This window comes from Rhamphochromis sp. 'chilingali', assembly GCF_963969265.1.
Source record: "Rhamphochromis sp. 'chilingali' genome assembly, chromosome: 15".
Classification (NCBI taxonomy): Eukaryota; Metazoa; Chordata; class Actinopteri; order Cichliformes; family Cichlidae; genus Rhamphochromis; species Rhamphochromis sp. 'chilingali'.
In genome coordinates, this window is record NC_137942.1 from 26,390,914 (window position 1) to 26,415,297 (window position 24,384).

A 24,384-nucleotide genomic window follows, 5' to 3' on the forward strand; every position below is an offset into this window, starting at 1 on the left:
TTAGATCAAAATGTCTGATTGGCAACAGCTTCATTTTAAAGCACGACAATGATCCCAAACAGACTGCCAATGCAGTAAAAGCAGACCTGGATAGAGAAAAACACAGTGGAGCACCGTCAGTCATGGATTGGCCTCCCCCAGAGCCCGGACCTCAACATTACTGAAGCAGTGTGGGCTCATGTTGACAGAGAACAGAACAAAGCCAACATCCCAAGACGACCTTTGAATATCCTTCCATAAGCCTGGAGAACTATTCCTGAAGACTACTTAAAGAAATGACAAGAAAGTGTTGAATAAAGGTGGTCACACCAAATATCGACTTTCAAGCTTGTTAGAATCGTACAAACTCTGTTTTTGCCTTATAGACTGTAGTTACATGTATGTTTTCACAAGTCACTGCACCTATTTTGAATTTCCTAGCAAAATATTTAAAAACAGGAATGAAGGACAGCTCAAAACTTTTGCATAGTACTTAAATGTGTTTTTCAATCCTCAGCTTCACGCAGCTCTCTCCTGCACTTCAGAAATAATGCACAGCAAGCATCTCCAGTTTCCAACCCACCTCTGTGCACTTTAAGGAACTGCAGCTCGGAAATTACTCAGGATTTGCTTAGTTTCAATAAATACACTAAATTTACTGGAGGTCATGTGGGAGCAGAACTGGGTGATCGTTTACGGAGCGAGAGGCAGGTATGAGTGCGAGGGCCTGCGACACTAAAGGCCAGAAAAGCTAATAACAAATCAAAGACGGGTATAAAAACCAAACAGTTTATTATTATATACATTCAATAATAATGAAGAGAATAAACAGAAGGCAGACACAAGAATGGCAAAATAAAACATTGTGAGAAAATACAAGTCACTTACTTAATTTTTAAAAAAAAAATCACTTGGATAAATGAGCCTTTGAGAGCATGTGACAGGGAGGAGGAAAGGGAAAAAAACTTCACATGCAATTTAAACCCATTTATTAAACTGCTGTACAAAAACTCCCACTGGGCTGACTTCTTGAGTGCAGTGCAGGGAGTCGGGGTGTGGGGTGGGGGGCATCGGCAGCCAGCAGCTGAGGATGACTTTTGTTTTCAGTCCATGTTCCTCGAGCACACCTGTGCGGTTACTTCGCAGCTTTTCAAAATAGGATTAACTCCCAATTAGAGGAGGCAAAAAACCAAAACAACAACAACAACAAACAAACAAACAAACCAAAAAAAGCGAGTGAAAGCAGCTGCGCCGCGGTCGCTGCTCAACAACGGCGCCGTGACTGCAGCTTGTTGCCAGCTGGATGAGCGAGGCGGAGAGCTTTCTAAATGAGCATCTCTGTGGGCAGGTTCATAATAATAACAACACTAACACGGCTCTGCGCAGAAGCTTTTCACCGGGGTGGACTAATGCTGTTACTCTTAACATTTTAAGGGTTTTAATCTAAAAAAAAAAAAAAAAAAAAAACCACAGGGGGGACAGACAGGTGATTACCATGAGGACCACACAGCAGAGAGCATAGATAACCCAGGTGGACTGAAGTGGACTGGACTGCCCCCCCCAACCCTCCCCCACAATCCAGACACTGTGCAGGGCCTGAACCGAGAGCAGCCGTCACTGCTGTCACCCCGCATCACACATCATCCCAGGTTCTCTCTCTTTCTTACTCCCCCCGCTGTGTAAACACGCCACGCTCCACCTCGTCTTCCTCCTCCAGCACTGCGATTTGAGTTCATGCACAAAAAAGAAAAGAAAGACTCGACACCCTTCCTCTCTCGCAAAAAGCATGCATGCATAGCAACACTTGTGGTAATACTTGTAAGAAAAACAAAAAAACAAGGAGGTAATGCTCATCAAAAATACTCATTGGACCCACTGCACACAGTTTCACAATCATACAAAAACAAAATACCCCCCCCACCCACCCTGTCCTTGCACTGTACTACCCCGCCTTCCCCCCAAAGAAAGGAGCAGAGTGAGAGGGAGAGACAGTGGGGGACGCTGTGATTCTGTCAGCTGATGATTAATGGCTCAGCTTCTCACCTTCACCAACACTGCCACAAAGTCCCTTCACTGACCGCCCACACATTGTTTCATTGTTCAAAAAAAAAAAAAAAGGTGAACACTGCTGGGCCTCTGGACCCCTTTTGACATCGTGCCGCCCCCCACCCTCCCCTCCTAATTTACTTTTTAATTTGGCCCTTCAGGAAAATGCACTTTGAAATATCCTCTCGGTCTACCTGCCTCTCCGTGCATCCCTCATGACTCCATCTGCTCTGATTTCCCTTGTCTGCAGCAAACACCTCTGCATCTGCACTGTGTGCTCATGTGTTAGTGCAAAAAAAGAAAAAAAGAAAAAAGAAAAGCTAATAAATGACACTTAAGACCAAATTAAATCCAGCAGTGTCATTATATTCTGCAGGCTGGATTAAAGGTGTATTCCCTGTCTTGCAGACATTGCTTTTATGACATTTCCCAGGGGTGCTGCTACGACGCTGTACAGCTTCAACCCACACATTAAAAAAAATAAAAATTACAGCTAAAGAATAAAGTAAAGGCAGAAAAACACAAAAATAAAAACAAAATACACAAGGACACACAAAAAAAAGAAATGTGCTTTCCTCTGAAAATCTTTGGAACTGAAAAAAAGGCAAATAATAGCAATAACGACAACAACCACGTGAGAGTAAATGCAGATGCAACACATACAGGTCCTGCTGTGCCTTCAGGTGCACCAGGAAAGCTTTGAAAGTATTCAGAGTGAACCATCCCAGAGAGCATGATGAGGGGCCTAAGAGTTACATAATGATGTGAAAACCTAGTGAAAACACTGCATATAAATAGAAACAAAACCGATAATGAATCCCGTCTCTGTGCTTCCCTGCACTCTCTCTGCTCTGCCGAGTCGAGATCACACACCATTTCCCGAACGATGGCCAGGAGGGATCGGCGTCCGTTCGACTGACAGGTTATTTGTTTCCCAACGCGGGTGGTGCGGGTGCTGAAGCTAGTTCCACTCGTGTCCTGTGGATCTTTTTGATGTGATCGGCAGGAACGTCTGACGGTTTAGGAGATAGAAACGAGTCCTTTATTTCTCCTTTTGGAAGAAGCAGACTTGAGGACGAGGCCTTTAAAAAGACGGTCGTGATGTCTCCATGTTGGAGTTGCACTTGCAGTAATGACTGGAGTATGTGCAGGCGAGCATTAAGGACAAAAACTCAAAATCACTGAGCCACGTGGTGTTTTTTGTTTGTTTTTTCCGACATGATGACACGTCTGCGGCAGGCAAAACAAACGAGGTACTGCAGAAAAAAAAAGACCTTTTTTTCCTTGTCTTTTTTAAACAGTCTCTTTGTGTTTCCTTTTACATTTGGCCAGGACGTTTTAAACGTTAGAAAAATGCCCCCCCTCCCCCCCCAAAGACATGCCATATAAGTTCGAAGTTATTAAGAGAACAAAATAAGTGGTTTCTGTCAGAAGTTTCCTCCAGCTGAAAGTTGGATGTTCCAGCGTGGCAAAAACAAGAATAGCTCCTACATCCTCTGAATTTGATTCTTTTCTTTTTTTTCAGTATTATATGATACTAACATCAGAGGGATGTAGGGGGGAGCAGCTCTATGTCAACGTAGTGTTTAAAAACAGAAGTACCTTTTTCTAGTATCATTTAGTGAAGTCTGACACTAAAGGAAAGTGTAGAGGAATCTATACTTGGTGTTTAATGTAAGAGTGTGTGTGTGGTTAGGTCTGACAGGACAGTGGATAAACTGGAAGTCTGGATATTTTTAGGGACAAAAAAATTAAAAAAAAAAAAGATTTTGTAGTGTGCAGGATGTCATAGGAACAACAGCAGTCTGTCTCCTTCCAGGTCCTGTAGTGTTTTTTCTTAAAAAAACAAAAACAAATCTAACAAAAAAGCATCCCAAACTGTGTCCTGTTGCTCCAGCTCTTTATACAAGGGATACACTCCTGGCAGTTTTTTTGTTTTGGGGGTTTTTGTCATCGTTTCCATGTCAGTGACGGACACAAAAGTACAGGAACTGAGTTTCAGTTGATGATGTGGCAATGACTTCTCTCGCCACAAGACAAAAAAAAGGGAAAAGAAAATAATAAAAGGGGTTGTTGCTATAATCTGCCTGCAGAAAAAAATGTAGGGGAGCTCCTGCCAAGCAAAGAGCCTGAAAAAGGGTTTTGGACCAAAGTGAAATTCCTTGGATGTGATTTGTGGTTTTAGTAAGGAGCAAACCTACTGTATCCAGCCCGGTATAAACTGGCCTGAAAGACACAGAAGGGACAACAGAGTCATGAAAGTAGACATATACACATAATTTAAGAAGAAGAAAAAAGTGCTGAATGCATCTATAAAAAGCTGCTATTACACCGCTTACAAGAAACGTACTGACTGAACTAGAATTCACCCAAGACCGCAAACGCCTCCATTTATTTGTTCTTCAGAAAAATTCAGTGACATAAATGCGGCGCGACATCTTGCAAAAAGATGGACGAGAAAAAAGTCGAGTGAGGTCACGACGTAGGATTTTCAATTCATGATTAACACGGTCAAAAAAAACCACACAATGCTATCATCAAAACTACAATATTTCACTGTCAACACTTACACATTTTGATGCTCTCTTTAAAAATAAAACCCATTTATGGTCTTGATGGGGGGGCAACACATTTTATAGCTGGTTTCAAATATCAAAATATTTTATTTAAAAAATACAGCTGATGATTCTCCCAACCAATCACACTTCAGAGTCCCTGATTCTAGCTTCCTCATGGAGGCTTTTATCAAACTCACAAAGTGAAATAGCTAATAAATTGAATTGCAAAATTTTTATTAAAAAAAAAAAAAAGTCCACATTGACGCCACAACGTACAGATTAAATATCTAACTCCTCATTTTTTTCCCCCAAGAGTTTTTCTTGTTCACTTACACAGATGTTTGTCAAATATCTCAGAATCACTGCATCGTGATAACTTCGTTATCTTATCCAAAACCCTTCAGTTGATCCAAAACACTGCAGTGACAAGAAAAGGCACATAATATTTGTCCTTCTCCTGACACACAAAGTCTTTAACAGTCAGGACCCATCTTATTTTAAAGACATCATACTATTATGGCGTTATTTTTGTGCCACTATTCTGAGCGCACGTAAAAAAAAAGTTTACAGGTGCAAGTGTTGCATTTTGAGGAGAAATTTATTGTATTTCGTCCAAAACTCAGGCATCTCTGAAAACGTTTAGAGCACTTTTGCAAATATGTGATGTCTTGATAAATCGAGCAGATATTAGAAGTTTACACAGCAACATTCTCACATGAAAATATCTTTAAAGTTTATTTTGTGACCCAGAAAGAGTAATATTTCAAACTCCGCCACTTTGTGTTCCTCCGCCACTGCCTCGTTTGAGCTTTGGATGAAATGCATTCTGGGATATTGCATTTCGTCATTCCGAGCTGATTGGAGACCAGAACAGCCAATCAGATATTTTTGCATCCAAGTCTGTGATTGGCTGGTTTTTGTGGCACAAATATAACAGTGTTCAGAAAGAGTTGAACGCGCACAGGCAGAAATGTTGAGAGCGTGAGCAACACATTGCGAGCAAGCGCAAATACAAAAACTGAGCGAGAGGAGCTGCTATTGTGTGTGTGTGTGTGTGTGTGTGTGTGTGTGTGTGTGTGTGTGTGTGTGTGTGGGGATAATAGCAAACACTGAAATACATTTTTTGCACGCAGCAATGAATTTTGTTCACTCAAATTCAGCTTTTCTTCGCTCAAAATAAATTTCTCCTCAAAATGCAACACTTGCACCTGCAAACTTTTTTTTACGTGCGCTCAGAATAGTGGCACGAAAATAACGCCATATACTATCACATTTTCCCAGTACACCACATGACCTTCATGCTGCAGGCTAACTTGGTGTTTCTAGAGTTTCTAAAAGTAGAATTTGAGGCAAAGCTTCAGCTTTCAGGCCCTTCTGCTGCTGAACCAGCTCCTATTTTGGAGTTGGTAGACTCTTGTTAAGATTAGTCTTCAAACTTTCAGCCATGGTGGATCAGGTGACCCTGAACCATCAGGGTCATACTGCTATAGGCTCAGACTGCTGGCTGACTGACTTCACGCTCCCCCCCACTTCCTTTAAACAGGGAGTTCTTTGTTCCAACAGTCGCCTCATCAATAGATTGTTATGAGCTGGTGCTACATAAACAAAACTGAACTAAACTGAACATAATGTGTCGCACACCCAGTTATTCCATTATTCCCTCCCTACTGTTCTACTTATGTTGTAGAGCTTGTGTCCGTTTACTCACCATGGCTCCCACGCCGTAAGCAGCAGCCGCCGGAGCTAAAGCGTGGTATGGGTCTGTAGTGTACACCCGGCCATAACTGGGAACAAAAACACAAGAGATTACTTAACAAGGTCAAAATAAATCTGGCAACTATGAACTTTGCTGTTGTCCTGTTTTGGAGAGCTTCCTTTCTAATCTCCCTTTGAACCCTAGCAGGCGGCCTAATTTTGAAACTTAAACGCAGGTTTAAAATCCACAGAAAGAATAAATGCATCTTTTGCAGTTGCTTCAGCACAAACAGAAGTGGACGATTACTTTTTTTACGCACAAAAATAAAACTGGTTGATGAGCATCTGTAGAAGAGCCCATTTTCAGTCATATATTGAAGTTATTTCCTCATTGTGCTACAACCCAGGCAACAGCAGCATTAATCCATCACACACTTTAAAATATATTTTATTTCTATCCAGTTAAAAGCTTCGCATAGGCCAACAGCACGTCAGCTAATGCAAATCAGCGTCCTGCCATGCAATACCTGTGCGCTGCCTGACATTAACCAGCCTGCAGAATTCGATTAACTCTAATAAAATTAAATGAATGAAAAGCGGATGAGGGGAAAGTCCTGGTACAGTCAAATGATAATTCTTCATGTCAACATTTTATTCTTTCCCCTCTTTCATCTTTTCTGGCTCTCCTGCGCACATAAGGAGCCACACATTGTGCAAACATTGGCTTGAAAGTGCAAATGCTCCCCCCACTGCGTCCCAATGACAAAAACCCTCAGATACAAGATTACATACAACTCTTACTGTTATCTTATCAAACTGTTATCCAACATAAGTGAACCTTAAATCCCCAAACTCGATTAAAAGTTTTCTCTCTTACTCAAAAAATAAAAAATAAATAAAAAAGCCCCTAAAACACAATGAAGGATCAGAGCCTTTCAGAATATTAACGCTTCACCTCGGGAGCTCTGCCGTACAGTTTAGCGTGTCTACGTGTATATTTGTGTCCTGCCTTGACCTCACCTGTCACTGTAGGCAGCAGCTGCAGCGGTTGCCCCGGTTACAGCCGCAGGCTGGGCGTAGCGATAAGCGGCGGCGGCGGCTGCAGCAGCAGCCGGGTAGCCTCCCTGAGAGAGACACATACAGCAGAGCTAACTCGCACGCCTCTGAGGAGGAAGATACCTGAGCTACGGTGTGTCAAGGAGGAGGGGCGGGAGAGATGCAACAAACTGACATTTGGTGCAGAAGTTACGAATACTTTCTTCTGTGTATTCAGAGCACAATTACTTTCTTATCGTCTACGATAAACATACAGTTTGTGTCAGTATATTGCATATGCATAGGGGGAAAAGGAGGAGGTGGTGGGGCGTGATGGAGGAAATGTTTTATCAGTGAGACAGGGAGAGGAAATTGGACTGTCGAAGTCAAGTTAGATTGTATTATTACCGCTACGGGAGAGGGGGAGGTAAAAAAAACAAGTAGTGGAAGATAAAATGCGCACACATCTGAGGCCGTATAGAAACCTCAGTGTCTTGGGAAGATTAAAGTAATGAACAGATACATCAAGAGGACTCCTACAGCTCTAAGGACACTAACGGATGCTAGTGTTGCATTTCCAGTGGTGATGGAGAGTATTTGCTTATGACAAAAACAATATTTGTTATTAGAAGTGTTTCTTTTGCATGGATTTAGAACAAAGACAACAGAGAGAAAGACTGAAAAAAGAAGGAAACAAAAAGGTCACACACACTGACACACCCACACAAGCCTAGACTGACACTAAAATCATCTCCTTGCACTGAGACTGCATGCATGACCCAAAATTACAATCCAGACCTCCTTAAAAAAAGAAAAACAAATAAAAAGAAACAAAACAATCCCACTGCATTTGGACCTGATCAGAATGGAGAATATCCAATCACAACAGAAACATCCCAGCATTCTCAGCGATGGCTACGAGACACGGACCAGAGGGAGGCAGGTGGGGTACAAAATGTTTATTAGTGGGAGAGAGCAAGGCTTTCTGGGTAAGTGGAGGGAAAGAAGGAGCAGTAAAACAGCACGCCGGCATGCAGCAGCTGATCAGCACATGCTTCAATAATCATCCTGGGGGTGTGCAGTTAATTCAGGAAGAGACCATGTTCTCCATTTCAGCTTGAGCCCCCTCTGGGCAGAAGGCTTTCAGGGCACTGACTAACGTTCACGGGACACTGCTGTAAAATCACAGCCTCAGATTTAGAAACAAAAAGATTACAACACAAGGGACTTCGAGTTTATGATAATCTGATAATAATAATAATAATATGGTAGCATCCAATTGGAAATATAGTTTGTGTTTTAGTTTTTGGAAAACACAGTACAGTCAAAGGTTTAGATATACTTGCAAAAGACATCTATGGTATATTAAAGCAGTACTGGGGCAATTATTTCTGCAGCCAAGTTTAAATAAACCTGATTATGTGAAAGCATATATTAAAACAACATTTCTGAAACAAAGTAGCACTAGAGTATCTGCATTCACCGCCTTATGGAAAAGGTGCAAAATACAATGATTTGTAAATCATTTACGGCTTATTTTCGATACAAAACATGAAATACTGAAACTGGGGAATGTTGCACCATGCTGCATCACCTTGTCCTGTAAAAAAAAAAAAATGTTTTGTGTCTGGACTGCAGGGAGGTCAGTTTAGCACCAGAGGGGTGTACTATGAACCATAATTAGTGGCTTAGTGGGCCACGTCGAGCTCCGAGTATGCTTTAAACTACATTTTGCACCATATACTGAGTAATTACTCGACAGATGCTGTACTTACTAAGCCACTAATCTACCTCGTTAGCTGTGAGATATTCCTTTAGTTGGTTTTCTAGCGTTACACAATTTTTCCAATCACCTGTTGTACCTGCTCCAAAACAAAACAGAAAAGTTTCTTGCCTAAAATTCAAAACTACAAACTTTTCAAACTACATCTCTCGGTTTCCTTTTAAATCATTTACAAATCATTGCACTCTTTTATTTGCATTTTAGGTCAAACTTTCTTAAAAAAACGAGTGATGCCAGGTCAAAAAACAGAAGCACAGGACAACCAGATGTCTGCTTGGTGGTGATGTGGAGGGGGAAATCTCAGCAAACCACTTCCTGCTGAGTTATGATCTGAATCACTAGATTCAGCATGATTTTCACTGAGTAAATTAGAGGCCTCAGTAGATTAAAATAAACAATAAATAAAAAGGGACATTGCTACCATATGAGCATGCTCAGTGCACGCCTCAGCCCTTGCCTCTGGTTTCAAAATAGCACGAGTCAGTCTCATGAGGTTAACCTGTACTGTACAGTCATGTGAAAAGCAGCGTTGTTTACTGGACTCTATGCAGTGCTGTGAAATGTTCAGTGTTATGCTTCCATTAAAGCCTGGATTATAAGCCGCTGGCCGAGAAGTTATACCTGTTATGCTTCTGGGTGCACGTGTAGTTGGTGTGTTGCGATGTAAATTATCCATGGATGAGTCTGCACAGGCCCTCATGCCAATCATGTGATGATATTCAAAGTTTGGGTCTATGCATTTGTGAAATAGTGTTACATCCCAGTTAGATTGCTTTGTATTTGTGTGTGGATTGAAACGTGCTTGTGAGTCCTCAACAGTTAAACACAAATCACTCATTTGTGCACGTTTGTAAACCTTTTGAGGCAACTTTGTCTCCATATAGATTTTTGGCCATAATCCACAGCACCACGTTTTGTGAATTGGGTTTCTTTGCACCGTGGAGTCACAGAGTCACTCATCACAGGAAAAGGAGCAAATCAGCAGAATGGCTGAAAAAAAGAAGTATGAGCAAAACGCCTGCAAATCTAGACGAATAAAAGCAACGTTGTGAAGAAAAACAGGCCAAAATTCCTCCACGACGATGTGAGAGCCTGATCTCAGTAAACAGCTAAGGGCAAACAGAAAATGATCCAGTTATTGCTAAAGTTGGCGGTTTTCTTCACAGGACTGCACCGAGTGAAAACTTCTCTTTTCTACATGACTGTAGGCCACTGATACTTACTAAAAATACAGTCAGCTTTTGTAGCTTATTTTTGACCAGTCTGAGTTGTCCTTGTATCTACTGAGGGATCTAAAAAAGAACATTAAAAAAAACCCTCACTTGTTTTTCAAGTGACATAAAAAGTCGATTTCCTGCCGTCTCAAATAAAGAGCAGCTGTAGAAATAATTAAGGAGCCCAAACTGCAGTGATATAAGTGTGTCTGACAAGTGAATGCAAACATTTGACCAGAACTTTTACAACTGTATGCATACTGCCATCTTTTCCAACACGAGAACAAAATAAGAGCAGGTGTCATTTTCCACCAAAACTAGCCAACCAGACAAAAGAGACCAGGTTCTCTTTTGAGCAGGAAGAAAAGCACTCCATACAATTTAGTACTTTTAGTTAAAAAACAAAACAAAAACAAAGCTCTTTCCCACAACTGGAAAAGCAAGAACAAAAAAGAAAAATCAGTGAGTTAGTAAAAGAATAAAGCAAAATTCAAAGCAGCGGTAATTTTTAAAACAACTAAAAGACAACATGTTCCAGATCAGATCAGAAGATGATTCATAAGATCAGAGGAGGTAGTACAGTAAAACAATGCACACTCAGGGTTTGGTGTTGAGTTGACCCTACCTGAGGCAATCTGGGACTAAGGACTGAGTCCTGAAACACTAGTCTATAGAGAGAACAGAAACAACCGTTGTCAACCTGGATGCACACACGCACGCACACACTCATTCACTGACGCACGCTGCCGCATCCGCCTACAGAGCAGCCTTTGTAGTGGTGTTGTGGATCCCATCACACGATGTCATTTATTCAGTTTTATTTCATTTTTAAATGAACACAGCTGGTGCTCAGTTGTGTGATAACCAGCACGTTTGTCGACGAAAAACAACGCTCATGCACAAAAGACAAAGGACCTTGTGCAGGTATGTGGCATGTCGTGCTTCTAAAGAGTTCTCACCATTCACCATTATGGAGGCAGCTCTGTGCAGCGCATGACCGGACACACATGCAGAATCACCCCAAGAAGAAAAAAAAAAGAGCAGGAGAAAGCCGTGAGGGGAGGGACAGAGATGGTGTGTCGGTTGGAAGTGAATTTACTTACATATAAGTCTGCGGCTCCGTAAAACCCATCCTGATACACCACGCTGAGAGGAGGAGGAGAACATGGGAGGGGGAGAGAGAGAGAGAGGGGGACAGAGCGGAAGAAGAGCAGGAAGTGGAGGGTGCAGTGCGAACAGAGTGGTGCACGGTCCCAGAAACCCAGGGTGGATGGAGGTCACAACACAGCAAAATAGAGAAAAAGAGGGATCAGGTAGAGAGAGGGAGAAAAAAGAAGGAAGAGGGAGAGAGAGAGAGAGAGAGAGAGAGAAAAGTAGTTATTTCACACCCATGCAGCATGCAGAGGAAATACAAGTTCCATTTAAGCTCCACAACTGCATCTCAAAAACATTAAACAATACACTCGTGGGGCTAATACATAAAGGTTATTGAACTGAAATGAGACCATAAACGGCTATTGCTCCCCAGCGAGTAGAAAATCTGGCCAATAAAGGCCATTTTGAATAGATCGTTTTATGAGGAACGATGTCTGGGAGGTGTAGTTTTCAGTGGAGCACGTATGGAGAAGGTATTTCCTGCATCCCTCACCCACCCCACGCACAATTTCATCTCGTTTCGCTTTATTTAAATGTCATGTACAGACAAGCCACCGGTCAATTTGGCTTTGAACTGAATACGATCGCAGTCGCAACCCCCATTAGCCAATCATCGCAGCACAGCAACAACATGCACAGTGCACACACACCGAGGGAACAAAAAACGCAAAAACAAATCATGGTAAACGTGAATAATCTAAAGCAAATCTGTGCGCAAGGTGACTGCTGCTGTATAATGTCTGCATGTGGTCCGTGTGTGTTTATGCAAATCTGCTGACGGTAGGATCTATGTGTTTATTCAAATGAGGCTTCAATGGTGCAATCCCATCAGTGTGTCACACTCCACTGAATAGCTTGTAAACGGACTGACAATGTGCCAGTTGGACTGCTGAAGAGAGTGAAGTGTGAATAATGTTTGAGCATGAGGAGTGAATGAGCACAGCTGTGTTAAGCAGAGACCTGGTCAAACAGAATTTGGAAAATGACTCATGAGGTGATGCTCGGCGGATTTACCGAAGCACTAAACAAAACAGATCCTGATTTTTTTTTCTATATCCAGAATGAGCTTCAACAGCAACAGCTCTTGTTTATAAAGAGGCAGGTTATCCTCACCCAGGATAGGCAGGGATGGCAGGCTGCGGCACAGCGGCCCGCACAGCACTGTAGACGGGCCGGCCTCGGCCCCGGAGGTGGGCACCGCGAAATGCCGCTGCCGCTGTTGTGGCTGCTGCTGCTGCTGTAGGGTAGGGAAACCCTGGAACTGTAGGCGAGGAAGCAGATAAAGAGGACAGGAGAGGATTAAAGGAGGAAAGATGACAACCCAGGTAGGAAATGGGATGACAGTATATAAAACAAAGTGACACTCGGAATAAATTGAAAGAAAGGCAGAGGAACATTCCAACTATAACACAGAGGACTGTATCAATAAAACTGTCAGTGAGGAAGAATGCTGGGTGAGCAGTGCATTAATACAGATTAACAATCACAGTGTGACTAAAATGTAAAGTGGGGCTGTCACTCTACAGCCAGACAGACCATTTTTAGTGTGGCTTGAAGAGACAGATGGGCCTTACCTGCGTAGATCTCTGGTCCATACATAGCTCCCACCACAGGACTCAACTTCCACCCTGCTAATAGTCACACAGAGAAGGGAAAGAGCAAATGATAAACAGGAGCCGTCTTTAAAGTGTTAATGCCTGTCGCATGCATAGTGCTACCCCTCAGCGACCTTGTAGAAGCACTTACGGTATGATAACAGTACCCCATCTGTTTTTACAGCAAAAATGGTTTATCCAGTATATTACATATGGTGTACTGTGGATATGTTCTGATATTCCCTTTTACTGCTGTCATCAGTTGCTTGCTATAAAGTTGCTGGTAAATCTACGAGAAGAAGCTGCTATTCAAACCTCCTGTTTGCAACGACAACCAATCAAAACATAAAGAATACAATTCTTGTGTTATTCGTTTTTTTGGATGAACTGACCGACTGCACCAGGACCGATTATAAAATACATTTTGATTATTAAAGTTTCTTTTGTGAACTGTGAATGACGCAGAGCTCCGAGTGTTTTCACACCTGCAGTTTGTTTAGTTTGATCTGAATCAGTTAATGAGTTTGTAGCTTTTCCCTTTAGTTTGTTTTCTTTTACAAAAAAATGCATCACTACAAACCACGTTCAGTCAGATTATCAGGTGTGTCTGAGGCAGGAGAAACAAAAGTAAACGTGGGGAATATGGATTCATTTTACAGCTTGTTGCTAGCTCGCAATGACCGTTTGTACACTCTGTGCATTGATGGTAGCTGCTGCATCCCAGAATGCAAAGCATACCTCGCTATCACTCAAACTTGCAGGTTGCTGGTTCAGCTCGCTTTCACACTGTAAACAAACCATACAGACCACCACCTCTGATGCGTCTCGGTGCAGTTGTTTTGGTCTATACCCGAGTGCCAATTTGTTCGCATCTGCTCAAACGACCCCGCAACAAGTAAGAAAACTGTGCCAGAGTCCGATTCAAATGGACTAAAAACCAGAATAAGAATAAGAAGAATAAGAACGCAGAGCTGGAAATGAACTTAATGGACTGCGAAGCTATAAACTATTCTCCGCATGTACCTATGATGTTTGTATTTTTAGACAGGCTTGGGTTCATTGTTTGTGCACATCACAGTGTGTGTTACCATAGGGTAGTGTGCTGAGAGCTTCTCCATTAGGATAAGGGCTGACCATCTTCTTGTTAGTCATCACTCTGGCGGTGGCGTTATTCACCTGGGGGATGGAGGAGCCAACAGTCAGAGGCACAGACACAACAGCTCAGCAGAGGAAAAGTAGCACATAGTCTGAAATGTAAATCTCAAGGCCAGGGCTGATATGCGTGGTGTTTTGTACAGTAGATTGAAAAAGCCTGCTGCTGTGTTGAGTTATTATAATAGTCTCTGCTCATCGTGTGGCTGACTTTGTTATTAAAAAGGAAATAGCGGTGTCATTTGGGATTATGGTTAAGCAATTTAGTTGTGCCAACATTGTAGCTTATCTTCTTCCCCCAATCAGCCTTTCCTAGTCTGCCACATTTCTTTATTATAATAATTATCATCAAAATGCACCCTTGAAGGTCAAACAATATTTTCTTCTGCTGGCACCACATGTTAAATATTGTGCACATTATAGAGAAATCTGCCTCTGCAGAATAATGAAACACAACATCACAGGCTGGAAAATAAAAGTGAGTGCTGCTGCATTTCATCAGCGACGAGGCTGCTGACTCTTGTTTATGTAGCACGTGTATGTCTGTGTGTATAACTGGATGGAGATTGTTAGGGGACTTTTTAGTCATCATGCAATAAAAAGCAGGTTGCCCAGTAGAGATTTAGTGATTCGCTATGAACAGATACAAGGAGTGCCACTGGTGACACTGGTTGTATTGTTGATGTGCGCATAAACAGGGGTGGGGATACAGCAAAGGAAACTGAGCTGTACTTATTTTTTGGCAAGTACTGTGGCTTTTTCTTCTTCTTCTTTTTTTTTTAAAGGGGCGTGCGTGTTCTGTGCATGCTCGCTGACATTTCAAACTAATGCTCCGGCCTTTCAATCCAAGACGGCTGATAATCTCCTCTCTGAGCTTCAAAGGCTTCTACTCCGGTCCCTTGATCTATCCTCATCTTCCTTTGATGGGCTTTAAGAGAGGGAGATTGTAGCTCCCTGTAATAACCCATACTGTCCAAGTGTGCTGTTGAAGTTGCACATTTGACTGTGTGGCAAGCTAAAGATTAATGACCTTTTGCCCAGCGAAGAGCCTCTGCTTGTGTGTGTGAGAAAGAGAGAGAGCGAGAGAGCTTGAGGAATGAGAGTGCTTGTGTGCGCATGCACGCTTCACTCCAATTTATAAGACCATTAAGGCTGCCTTTCGCATCGCCCCTCTCGGTGAGTCATGTTCTTTATCTGCAGAGCTTCATTCAAATGGAAATGAGGTTTACCTCATTTTTCCCTCATTGCAAATGACAAGGTCAGTGGCAAATGATTCAATTAGCCAGGCCCGGCTACCTCTCTCACACAACTGTGTGCTGGTGTCTGAGTGGGAACATTCTGAAATCTCAGTTTAGTCAATGAATCAAATTTATGCAAACGTTTGTGTTACAAGAGGGAAAATTTCCCAGAGGCTTTAAGCCTGAAGGTAACACTACACTTAAGGCCATTATATAGCGAGCGCACTGCAAAAAAAAGCGACACAAAACTTTTTACTATATGTATATTCAGTATCAGTGTGCTTTTTGACCTACAGTGCACTTTTTGCCAAATACAGTGATCTGATTTGTCACTGTTAGAAAAATGCTTCAAATTCATCCAGTGAAATCACGCGGTCGGTGTGAACGTTTCAATTATGAATAGACGAGTCTAAAAGATATCTAGCACAATATATTTGGATGGATATGCTGTGTGCAAAGGCCTTTACCCTGTAGCAACGGAACATTTAAGCTACTCTAATAATCTATTTGTTTACTGAGGTTTTGCAAGAAATGTGACCTCTAACCATGTGACGTTAACTTGTCTGCCATTTTGGACATGTGACAATCACGTTGGCAGTGTAGGATCAGGCCAATAAGGCCTAGAGTTAGATCCACAACCGTCTCACAGCCAAACTCACGGGAGACAAATGAGCATTTCCCAGTTCAAAAAGTTTTGAACACCTTTTGAAACGTGTTTGTTGCTGCATGAAGGCAAAAACTTTGCCATTTCCGATTAGCACTTTTTCAAGTTTAACTACCACGTAGCTGGTGGTTAGCCAGCATTTGCAGACAACCATGAAAACCCGCCGAGAAATGCATCAATCTCTTAGCAACCAAAGCAATCACAGGGTGTTTGCATCTGAAACATAAAGGAAGCACAGCCAAATCAGTCGGGGAATACAAATACTGGTTGTATCACATCCAATAGGGCAGACAAATCTTCGTTTTTCCATTATGTGCATGACATTGCATGAGAAATCTAAATATATAGCTATTTTGTGTGTGTGTGTTTGTGTGGTTTGTGTCATGCGCAATTAATGAAACTGGGTAAACGATCGGCAGAAACACATGCAAATCAGCAGAGACCAATACGGAAGGCAAATCTTAAGTGTTAATGATTAATCAAACATTCATCCTTTCTCAGCCCACTTTTGCCCTCCCAGTCGGACCCGGACAGTAAAACCAGACAAAAACAAAGTCACATTTCCATATGAAACCAAACTTGTGGGGTTTACGTACCTAAAAAGAAAATAGTTTTAAAAATAAAATTCAAAAGAGAGGGGGAGAAAGAGTGGGGTAAAAAACATTTGTTCGACAAAATTAATAATCATATAACACAGAAATTACACGCAGCCAAATACGGGCGCATCACATGACCAAGAGTGAGTAACAAACTAAAAAAAGAAAAGAATGAACAAAATTTAAAAAAAACAAAACAAAAAAAAACAAAAACATTTTAAAAAAGGAAAATTTCAGCCAATCAGCAAGCGTCGGATGCAGCATAGAGACCAATCAAAACAATCGCAGCACTCCCACACCAAACACGTACGAGACAAGGATGAAGGTTAAGAGTACGGGATGCAAAAGTGAGGAGTAAAGAGACAGAGCCAGTCCATGTACGAAATAAACAGGAGAACGAAAAGATGGAGTGAAGAAAAACGAGAACAAGGGAGAAATTTTTACATGAGCAACACACACACAGAAAAAAAACAAACTAAAAACAATTACTCTTTAAAATAAAACATATATATATATATATACCAAGGTGCATCATTCAAAAAAAGCAATCAGTTTTGGTGACCATTCTCCTGAAAAATCTCACTGTATGTGGTGGGTTGAGAAACAGAGCACCAAAGGATGGAGAGAGAGAGAGAGAGAGAGAGAGAGAGAGAGAGAGAGAGAGAGAGAGAGAGAGAGAGAGAGAGAGAGAGAGAGAGAGAGAGAGAAGGAGAGAGAGTGAGAGAGAGGAGGAGAGAGAGAGAGCAATCCTCATTCCCAAAAAAGGAGAGAAATAAAATAAACACGAGACACTATGCCAGGCATTAAAACTGTGTGTCACAAACTGAAAGACCAGTACACTATGACTACTACTACAACTACTAACACACAGACAGTCCACTACAAGAAAACCAAACCAAAGGAACAAAAAAGAAAAGGCAGCATAATAGAGACCCAAAAAACAGCAAGGTAAACCCCATATCGGTTTAGAGATGCATATGGTTACACAAAACTCGCTGATTCAGTAAGTGATAACAAGCTGGGGGCTGCATCAGCTTTTCATTCACTCAAACTTGTTGTTGTTAGTTTATTGAAGGCAGTCACTTTAAAATGAGTTGCACCAAATAAACTACTTCTTATTTAGGTTTCATTTAAAATCTAAATAGAATAAAACACTACATTCACAGCTAAACATCCCAGGCATTGCTGTTGAGTAACAGAACCAACCAAAAGAGTGAAACCAAGTGCATCTTTCCAGTGGCCAGCAGGGGGCGATGCCTCCGGTCAGAATTTAATATGAGGAAATTAAGCTTACTTAATTATTAAGAAATAATTCACTTATGGCCCTATTTGGCCTTAATGGAAAATCTAACCAGCACTTAATGTATTTAGGCATAGTCACGGTTACCTGCTGGTTCAAACTGAGCATCACAATGAGGTAGAAATGTGATATAAGTGTCTTCAAATGTGACATGCTTGTTAGTGCCAGGCAGGCTGAGGAATTCACAAAAACTGCTGATCTACTGGGATTTTAAAACCCAAGCATCTCTAGGGTTTATACAGAATGGTGTGGAATGTCCTCAGTTTTTCAGTCTGTTCCAGTTGCTGCTGTGGCATCATCTGATATATAGTTTAACTGCAAAAACCCCTTCCAGCTACCTCGTGTGTGAAGTGTTCACAAGAAAAACAACATACTGCAAACTTTCAAAGGTATATCACAAACATCTGTGAAGTTCCTGTTGAAAAAGGCTAACAGGTCTTAATTGGATAGTAACAAGTTTTAATGGTGCAACCCATTTTATTCAACTGCTGGACTGGAAATAAGAAACTTTCCAGCCAAACTTGTATGAAAAACTGGTGCAACTGTGTCTGGATGGTTCCTAATGGTTTTACTTGTACATCAATTGAAGAAAACATCCCAATATATATATATGTTTATTGTTCCAATTGTTTTTTTAACGTCAAGGCAAAGCCAGTGTGCTAGCCTCGGTATGTACATTTGTGAAATCTTTGCCTTGGCAGTAAACACAGAAAGGGCTCTCCTGGCATAGCGACTGTCTGCAGTATGATATGCCAAGATCCTGCCTCGCCACATGTTCAGCATTAGGCCTCGGCCTGTGTGAGCGGCAAATCATTTTTCAAAACACCGCGTCCAATTGGCAAATATCTGATAAATGTGCTCTCCCCGAAAAGCAGACAGACCGGTGAAATTTAAAAAAAGAAATTAAAGAAAAAGAAACAAAAACTTGAAAACCAGGGTAGCCTTAAATTGCCCTGCAAGTTCTGCATTCAGTCAAAGCGATCGTAGGCAGCACAGGGAGCAAAGCTTTGTTTCATTTCTGCTGATTTCTTTTTTATTAATCAAGAAATGGATGCTATATGCATTGAGTCCAATGGAGAATTAATAAGATGGGATTGTAGATAGCCGTGTCATTGCAATAAAAGAGGAGGGTGATTACATTCGGTCATTCCCAGTGAGGTGTTAATGACGTGGTGGAGGAGGGAGCGAGGGGGTGGGGGGCGGCCATGTGGAGGAAATATTACTGCTAAAAAAGATCAGGTCTGTTGGAAGATACTGTGTCAGTCTGTTTGTGTGAGTGTGTGTGTTTGTGATATTGCAGTGTGCACTGAAAAATGACACAATACCAATAAGGCCTCACACTGCATGGGCCTATCGCATTAAAAGCATCGGTATAGAGAAATGTAAAGATTAATAGTGTTAATGTAACAATAGATAAATACCCATTTGAAGGGTGGGTGGGAAAGGGGATCAATTTTAGTGATAGATGTTTGTACACAACTTACCGTTACCGTAGAAACAGCGAGTGGTTACCGTGGAGACTGACAACAACACACAGAAGTCGTCAGGGAAACAGAAAAAATATAATAAATAAAGGAACAAATAATCCCAGGAACAAAAGAAACCTAAATGCCCCTCCCCGCCCTCCCCACCAACCACCACCTGTTTTTGCCCCAAACCTGATAGCAGCATAGTTAGAGCTCAGAGCAGAGTACGAGAGAAAGAGGAAGGGAAAGGAGAGAGGATGCTAGCTCTCGATGCTCTCACCATTGTAACAACAAACACGTGGCAGCAAGGTGTTCGGCGCTCTAGAGAACATGGTCCAGAAGAATGGAGGTAACTGGGGAGGGGGACCTTAGCCACAAAATAACTAAGGAGCAAATGGAACACCTCCAAGGAAAAGAAAAGAAGACACCAAATAACACCACCCTCCATCGTTAGAGCAGAATAGCAAAAGTCAGTTTATTGCTGCCTGGGTCTATTTCTAGTCAAAAGGGCAAGCAGGGACATTTTTGGATAGAAATGGACTGATTCTTGTGTAGCAAAGTTACGCCACAGAAGGAAGAAATGTGTGTTTGGACACTGAGTGACTATAATTTCCACTTTTATCCAGTCACCACAAAAGAGCACACTGAAGGCCAGTCAAACAAGAAAAACTAGATGGATGATAAAATAAAATAAAATAAGGAAAAAAAAACAAAGAAAACCGACCAAACATCTTTTCGTCTATTCCAAACTAATCAATACGAAATGACAGAAAGACAAACGTGACTGGCGAAAAGAGAATGAAGGGATATTGAAGAGAAAGAACAGAGCAGACACACAGCGACAGATCAAGGGTTGAAAAGGGCAAAGTGCAAACTCTCTTTCCCCGTTTCTTTCAACCGCTTTCTTCGTAAACACACACGGACACGCTCACATTTCATTCATTAATCTTGGCCGCGGTGACTCATGCAGTAACAGAAAGCTCAAATAACAGATCAAATACTGTGTGTGTGTGTGTGTGTGTGTGTGTGTGTGTGTGTGTGTGTGTGTGTGTGTGTGCGTGTGCGTGCGTGTGCGTACGTGCAGGGTGGGGGGCCGTGGTCATCTATGACAGGTGAGCCTTCGAATCAGACCGTGGCTGATCCTGTGACTCGCATTCGAGTTCATTCAAATGAAATTCTCACGGGGAAACGACTGATTGAAGGCCCAACTGTGTCTGTTAGAGGAGCGTGTGGCAGCAGCACCGTTTGGTGAGAATATGCGTTGTCAGGCATGCAGAAACACAGACACAACTGCTTCTCCTCCCTTTTCACCCGCACACATCCATGCAGCGATGACGACACTCCTCGGGCTCGCTTGCACCCCCGACTCGAGTCCCTACTTTGCATGCAAAGCTGCACCGTTCGTGGCACAGAGAGACACACACGTGTCAGCCATTCTGTGCTCTTGTGTTATATCTGACTAAAACTCTGCGCCGCGGAGGAGCCTTCACTTCCCATAACACTCCAGCAACACAGATCGATCGCAAACGCACAATTCTAGAGCGAGGGTTAGTGAATGGGAGTTTGCAGGGTCCAACATGGTCTCTGTCTCAATACCATTTCTTCTATGGATGTGTGAAGACCTGTAAAATATGATACTTGCAACAACTTAATTTTGAGTGTGCGATCAAAGTGTGCTTCGATCATGATTATTAGGATTAATCAAAAAGTTAATAGCCTAGCATCATACATCTTCACCTTCAGACGGTCCCGTATAAATAAACAAAGAAGGAAACATTAAAACTTAGCTCCCTGAACAAATGAAAATTGCTCTGTGTGACCAGCAGCTGTTGTTCACACAGAGCAGAATCCAATCATCAGCCAGAAGCACAGTTACGACAGCTGCATTGTTTCAAAATGTGCGAGGCACACACCAGATGTGTACACCAGCCTAAAAATAAAGTGGACCCATTATGTTCATTCCAAGCTCTACCATATTTATTTTATTCCAGCCCTATCTTTATTCATCCTATCCCTGTAAGCTGACTTTCATCTGATTGGCTGCCCCTCCCAAACAGCAGTGGTCTGCTTGAGATGACCATATAAGGATATAAGCTCCTGACTGACAACATACAAATCAAAGACAATTAAAAAACAAACAAATATCTGAACAGTAAGCATTGAGAGGACTTGTATGCGCAGGGATGACACTAAACCTTATTATCTGAAATTTTAGCTATGTTTAACATAAGCATCCACCTTTAGAGACAGAAAATAAGAAAAAGGCTCCCTTTAATTTTTCTGTAACTGGAACTGAGACTATGATTGGACCCGAATCAACTCCGCTTACAGCCACTAACTACAAGTAGAATAAATCTGTGATAGCACGTACAACATGTGACTAAAATGTAGATAAAACAACACGTTAATGACAGCCAAAATGGTACAGTCAGACAGATGCTTGGAGTGTGGGCTGCTTTATGTCAGGGCATACACACAATCAGAAAGACAGCCATGGATAGATGAAGATGCGCATGTTTGAAAGTGTGTACAAGATCCACATTGTCACAACTATATATAGGCCTATAGCACTCAATGGTCTATATATAGAGTAAATGGTGATGAGATGGGAAGAAGCAGGTATAGACAAAGAGAACTGTAGTTGGGCCACTTACATGGATACATTGGAAGCATACAGGAAACTGACTTCTTCAAAGCGCAGAGTTTTATTCCAGACAAAGAGAAGTACAGTGTAACTTTAAGTACAACAACTCTGTTTCTACTCTCTTTCATTTAATCCACATACATGCACACTATGGGGAGCTAGTAGGAAAACAAAAAGGAAATAAAATAAGACTACCCAATTCCACTTGCATGCACCAAGAATAAAAACAAGCCAGCACTCGAGTACAGTACAGCATTCCTTTATCAATCATTGAGTCAAAATCAGTCTAGGAGTTCAGCTATCAAGCCTTTTTCCCCCAGTAAGTGAAACAAGCTATAAGCACTCAGGTGTAACTCAGTTCATGCCAACCGAACAAGTAAATTAACAGCCCGTCACCACAACTAATTCAACAAAATAGCCATACATAATAAACATGCAAGAATAAACATCCAGCTGTCAGCAGTACTGCCTCAGCGAGGCTCCAAATTACCAGATTAAAATATAAATCATGCACAACTAAATCTACATCAGCTAAACCCAGGCCACTGGATAGCAGTAAACTCTAGTCACACACGTAATGGTGAAATATTTATGTCTAAACAGTCGCACAGGCCTATATTTCAGAGTTTCTGAATTATAAAAGAAATGTGAGATTTCACTGTTGCTCTTTTACCATATTTGTCTCTGAAAACAAACTTCAACAAACTCTGAAATCATACGACCGGTTGAAGCGTGAGTTACTGCAGCGACATCTGCGAGAAAGGAGAACTGCCAGAGAGCATTGCCTGAAATAGAAATGTCCGGCCGTTTTTCCTTGGCTGGAAGAATGTATAAACACAAATCCACTGTTTGTCCTGCGCCAGCCTTTTGTCTTCAAGCCCATGCACCATAAACAGACAGAAAGAGAGAGGCTGCTCTACAGACTCCTGCTGCTGACCCACCATGCGGCTGATACGTGACTCACTACGAGGCCATCGCTGCTACTGGAGTTCAACAAAACACATGCAGAGTGACGACTGAAAACAAAGATGTCTTGCTGTTTGACAAGTGACTTACATCATGCAAAAATCTGGGAAGAGTCACAGAATCAGGTTAAAGCGATGCCAGGAATGGCACAGGTTGTTGATATACAAAAGGAAAAACTGATGCATGGTAAACTGGCTCCATCAGTATCCATTCAGCTTGCTGACTGACTGAAGGTGGAGGTGGCGGAGGGGAATATAATGTTGTACCAGTGGATGCAGGTGGATGTTTCTCATTCTCCACCACACTGCAGCAGAACTGAGAGTACATAACTAAAAAGGTTCCAGCCTCATCCATCATGCAGGAACTGCCTTGCACACACCCACACACAGACAGACACACACATACATACTCGTCACAAGGAAATCACCACAGTAAGCCCATGCACAAATCCTGGCTTACGATGGCACAAGTCAAGTGATCCAATATGGATAACTGGCTGATTGAAACCCCAATTAAAATAAAGAGGGAAGGGAAAAAAAGAAAAACTCAATTCAAAAACTAAGAACATGCTTCAGGTAAAACATGGGAAAGAATATGTCACACAAAAAACACACAACCTCAAACCACAAAAACCAGAAAATAAATAAAATCAAGTGTACATTTCATCAGAAAGAACCCAGACTTCCATAAAGTGAGCATGCGTCAGTGTTGCTGTGATTCCCAGCATGCTGCTGTTGCATCAGGAGCCAAAAGCTGTCACAACCACTTAGCTACAGCACCGGGAGAGGGGAATACAGAAGGATTTCTCTATGCTGGGGGAGAAAAATAAGAGCATCTGACAGCAATCTGCCATGCATCGTCCTTTCACTGCGTTCCACTTGTGCCCTCCGGTGCAAAATGCACAAATCTCATTCCAATTGTTGCACGAGAAGTTGTAACGTTAGCGTGGCTGCAAGTTGTGCATCGGTTGAGGGGGGCAGGTAAAAAGACAACAGGTTAATATACAGAGGGCAGGGGGGGAAACACTTCAGAGGAAAAGTACCCAGCATGCCTTAGTGTAGTGTTCTTGCACCCCTAATCATTCCCACCACAAAAACAAAACATCAAAATAATAAATCAAGTCTTTTGGGTTTTAAAAACAAGAAACATATTGCAGAGGACCGGTGTGGGATACCACTGGGCTGCATCAGAGCATATCACTAAAGGGAGGATGGGAGCTAGCTAGCACGTCAGTGATCAAGCAGAATTATGGTGGGAGTAGAGAGAGGAGACAAGAAAAGAAGGAAGAGAAAGGGAGA

At 42.0% G+C, this 24,384-nt stretch overlaps 1 protein-coding gene across 9 annotated transcripts in view; it reads right to left on the bottom strand.

The window, feature by feature from the left end:
* Positions 1-1,415: 1,415 nt before the first annotated feature.
* LOC308411071 (RNA binding protein fox-1 homolog 2-like) overlaps positions 1,416-24,384 on the bottom strand; it is a 55,185-nt gene continuing 32,216 nt past the window's right edge. For 4 of the 9 annotated variants that reach the window (XM_080904796.1, XM_080904797.1, XM_080904793.1 and 1 more), the window contains 7 exons: positions 14,149-14,236; positions 13,040-13,096; positions 12,579-12,726; positions 11,414-11,456; positions 7,299-7,402; positions 6,292-6,367; positions 1,416-4,251 (listed from right to left, as the gene is read on the bottom strand). In XM_080904796.1, the coding sequence (XP_080760922.1) occupies positions 4,207-4,251; positions 6,292-6,367; positions 7,299-7,402; positions 11,414-11,456; positions 12,579-12,726; positions 13,040-13,096; positions 14,149-14,236 (561 nt within the window). In that variant the 3' untranslated portion in view covers positions 1,416-4,206. Of the gene's footprint in view, positions 4,252-4,916; positions 5,001-6,291; positions 6,368-7,298; positions 7,403-10,935; positions 10,979-11,413; positions 11,457-12,578; positions 12,727-13,039; positions 13,097-14,148; positions 14,237-24,384 lie in introns of those variants that run through there. The other 5 variants (XM_080904795.1, XM_080904794.1, XR_013974337.1 and 2 more) reach the window with 5 other exon arrangements.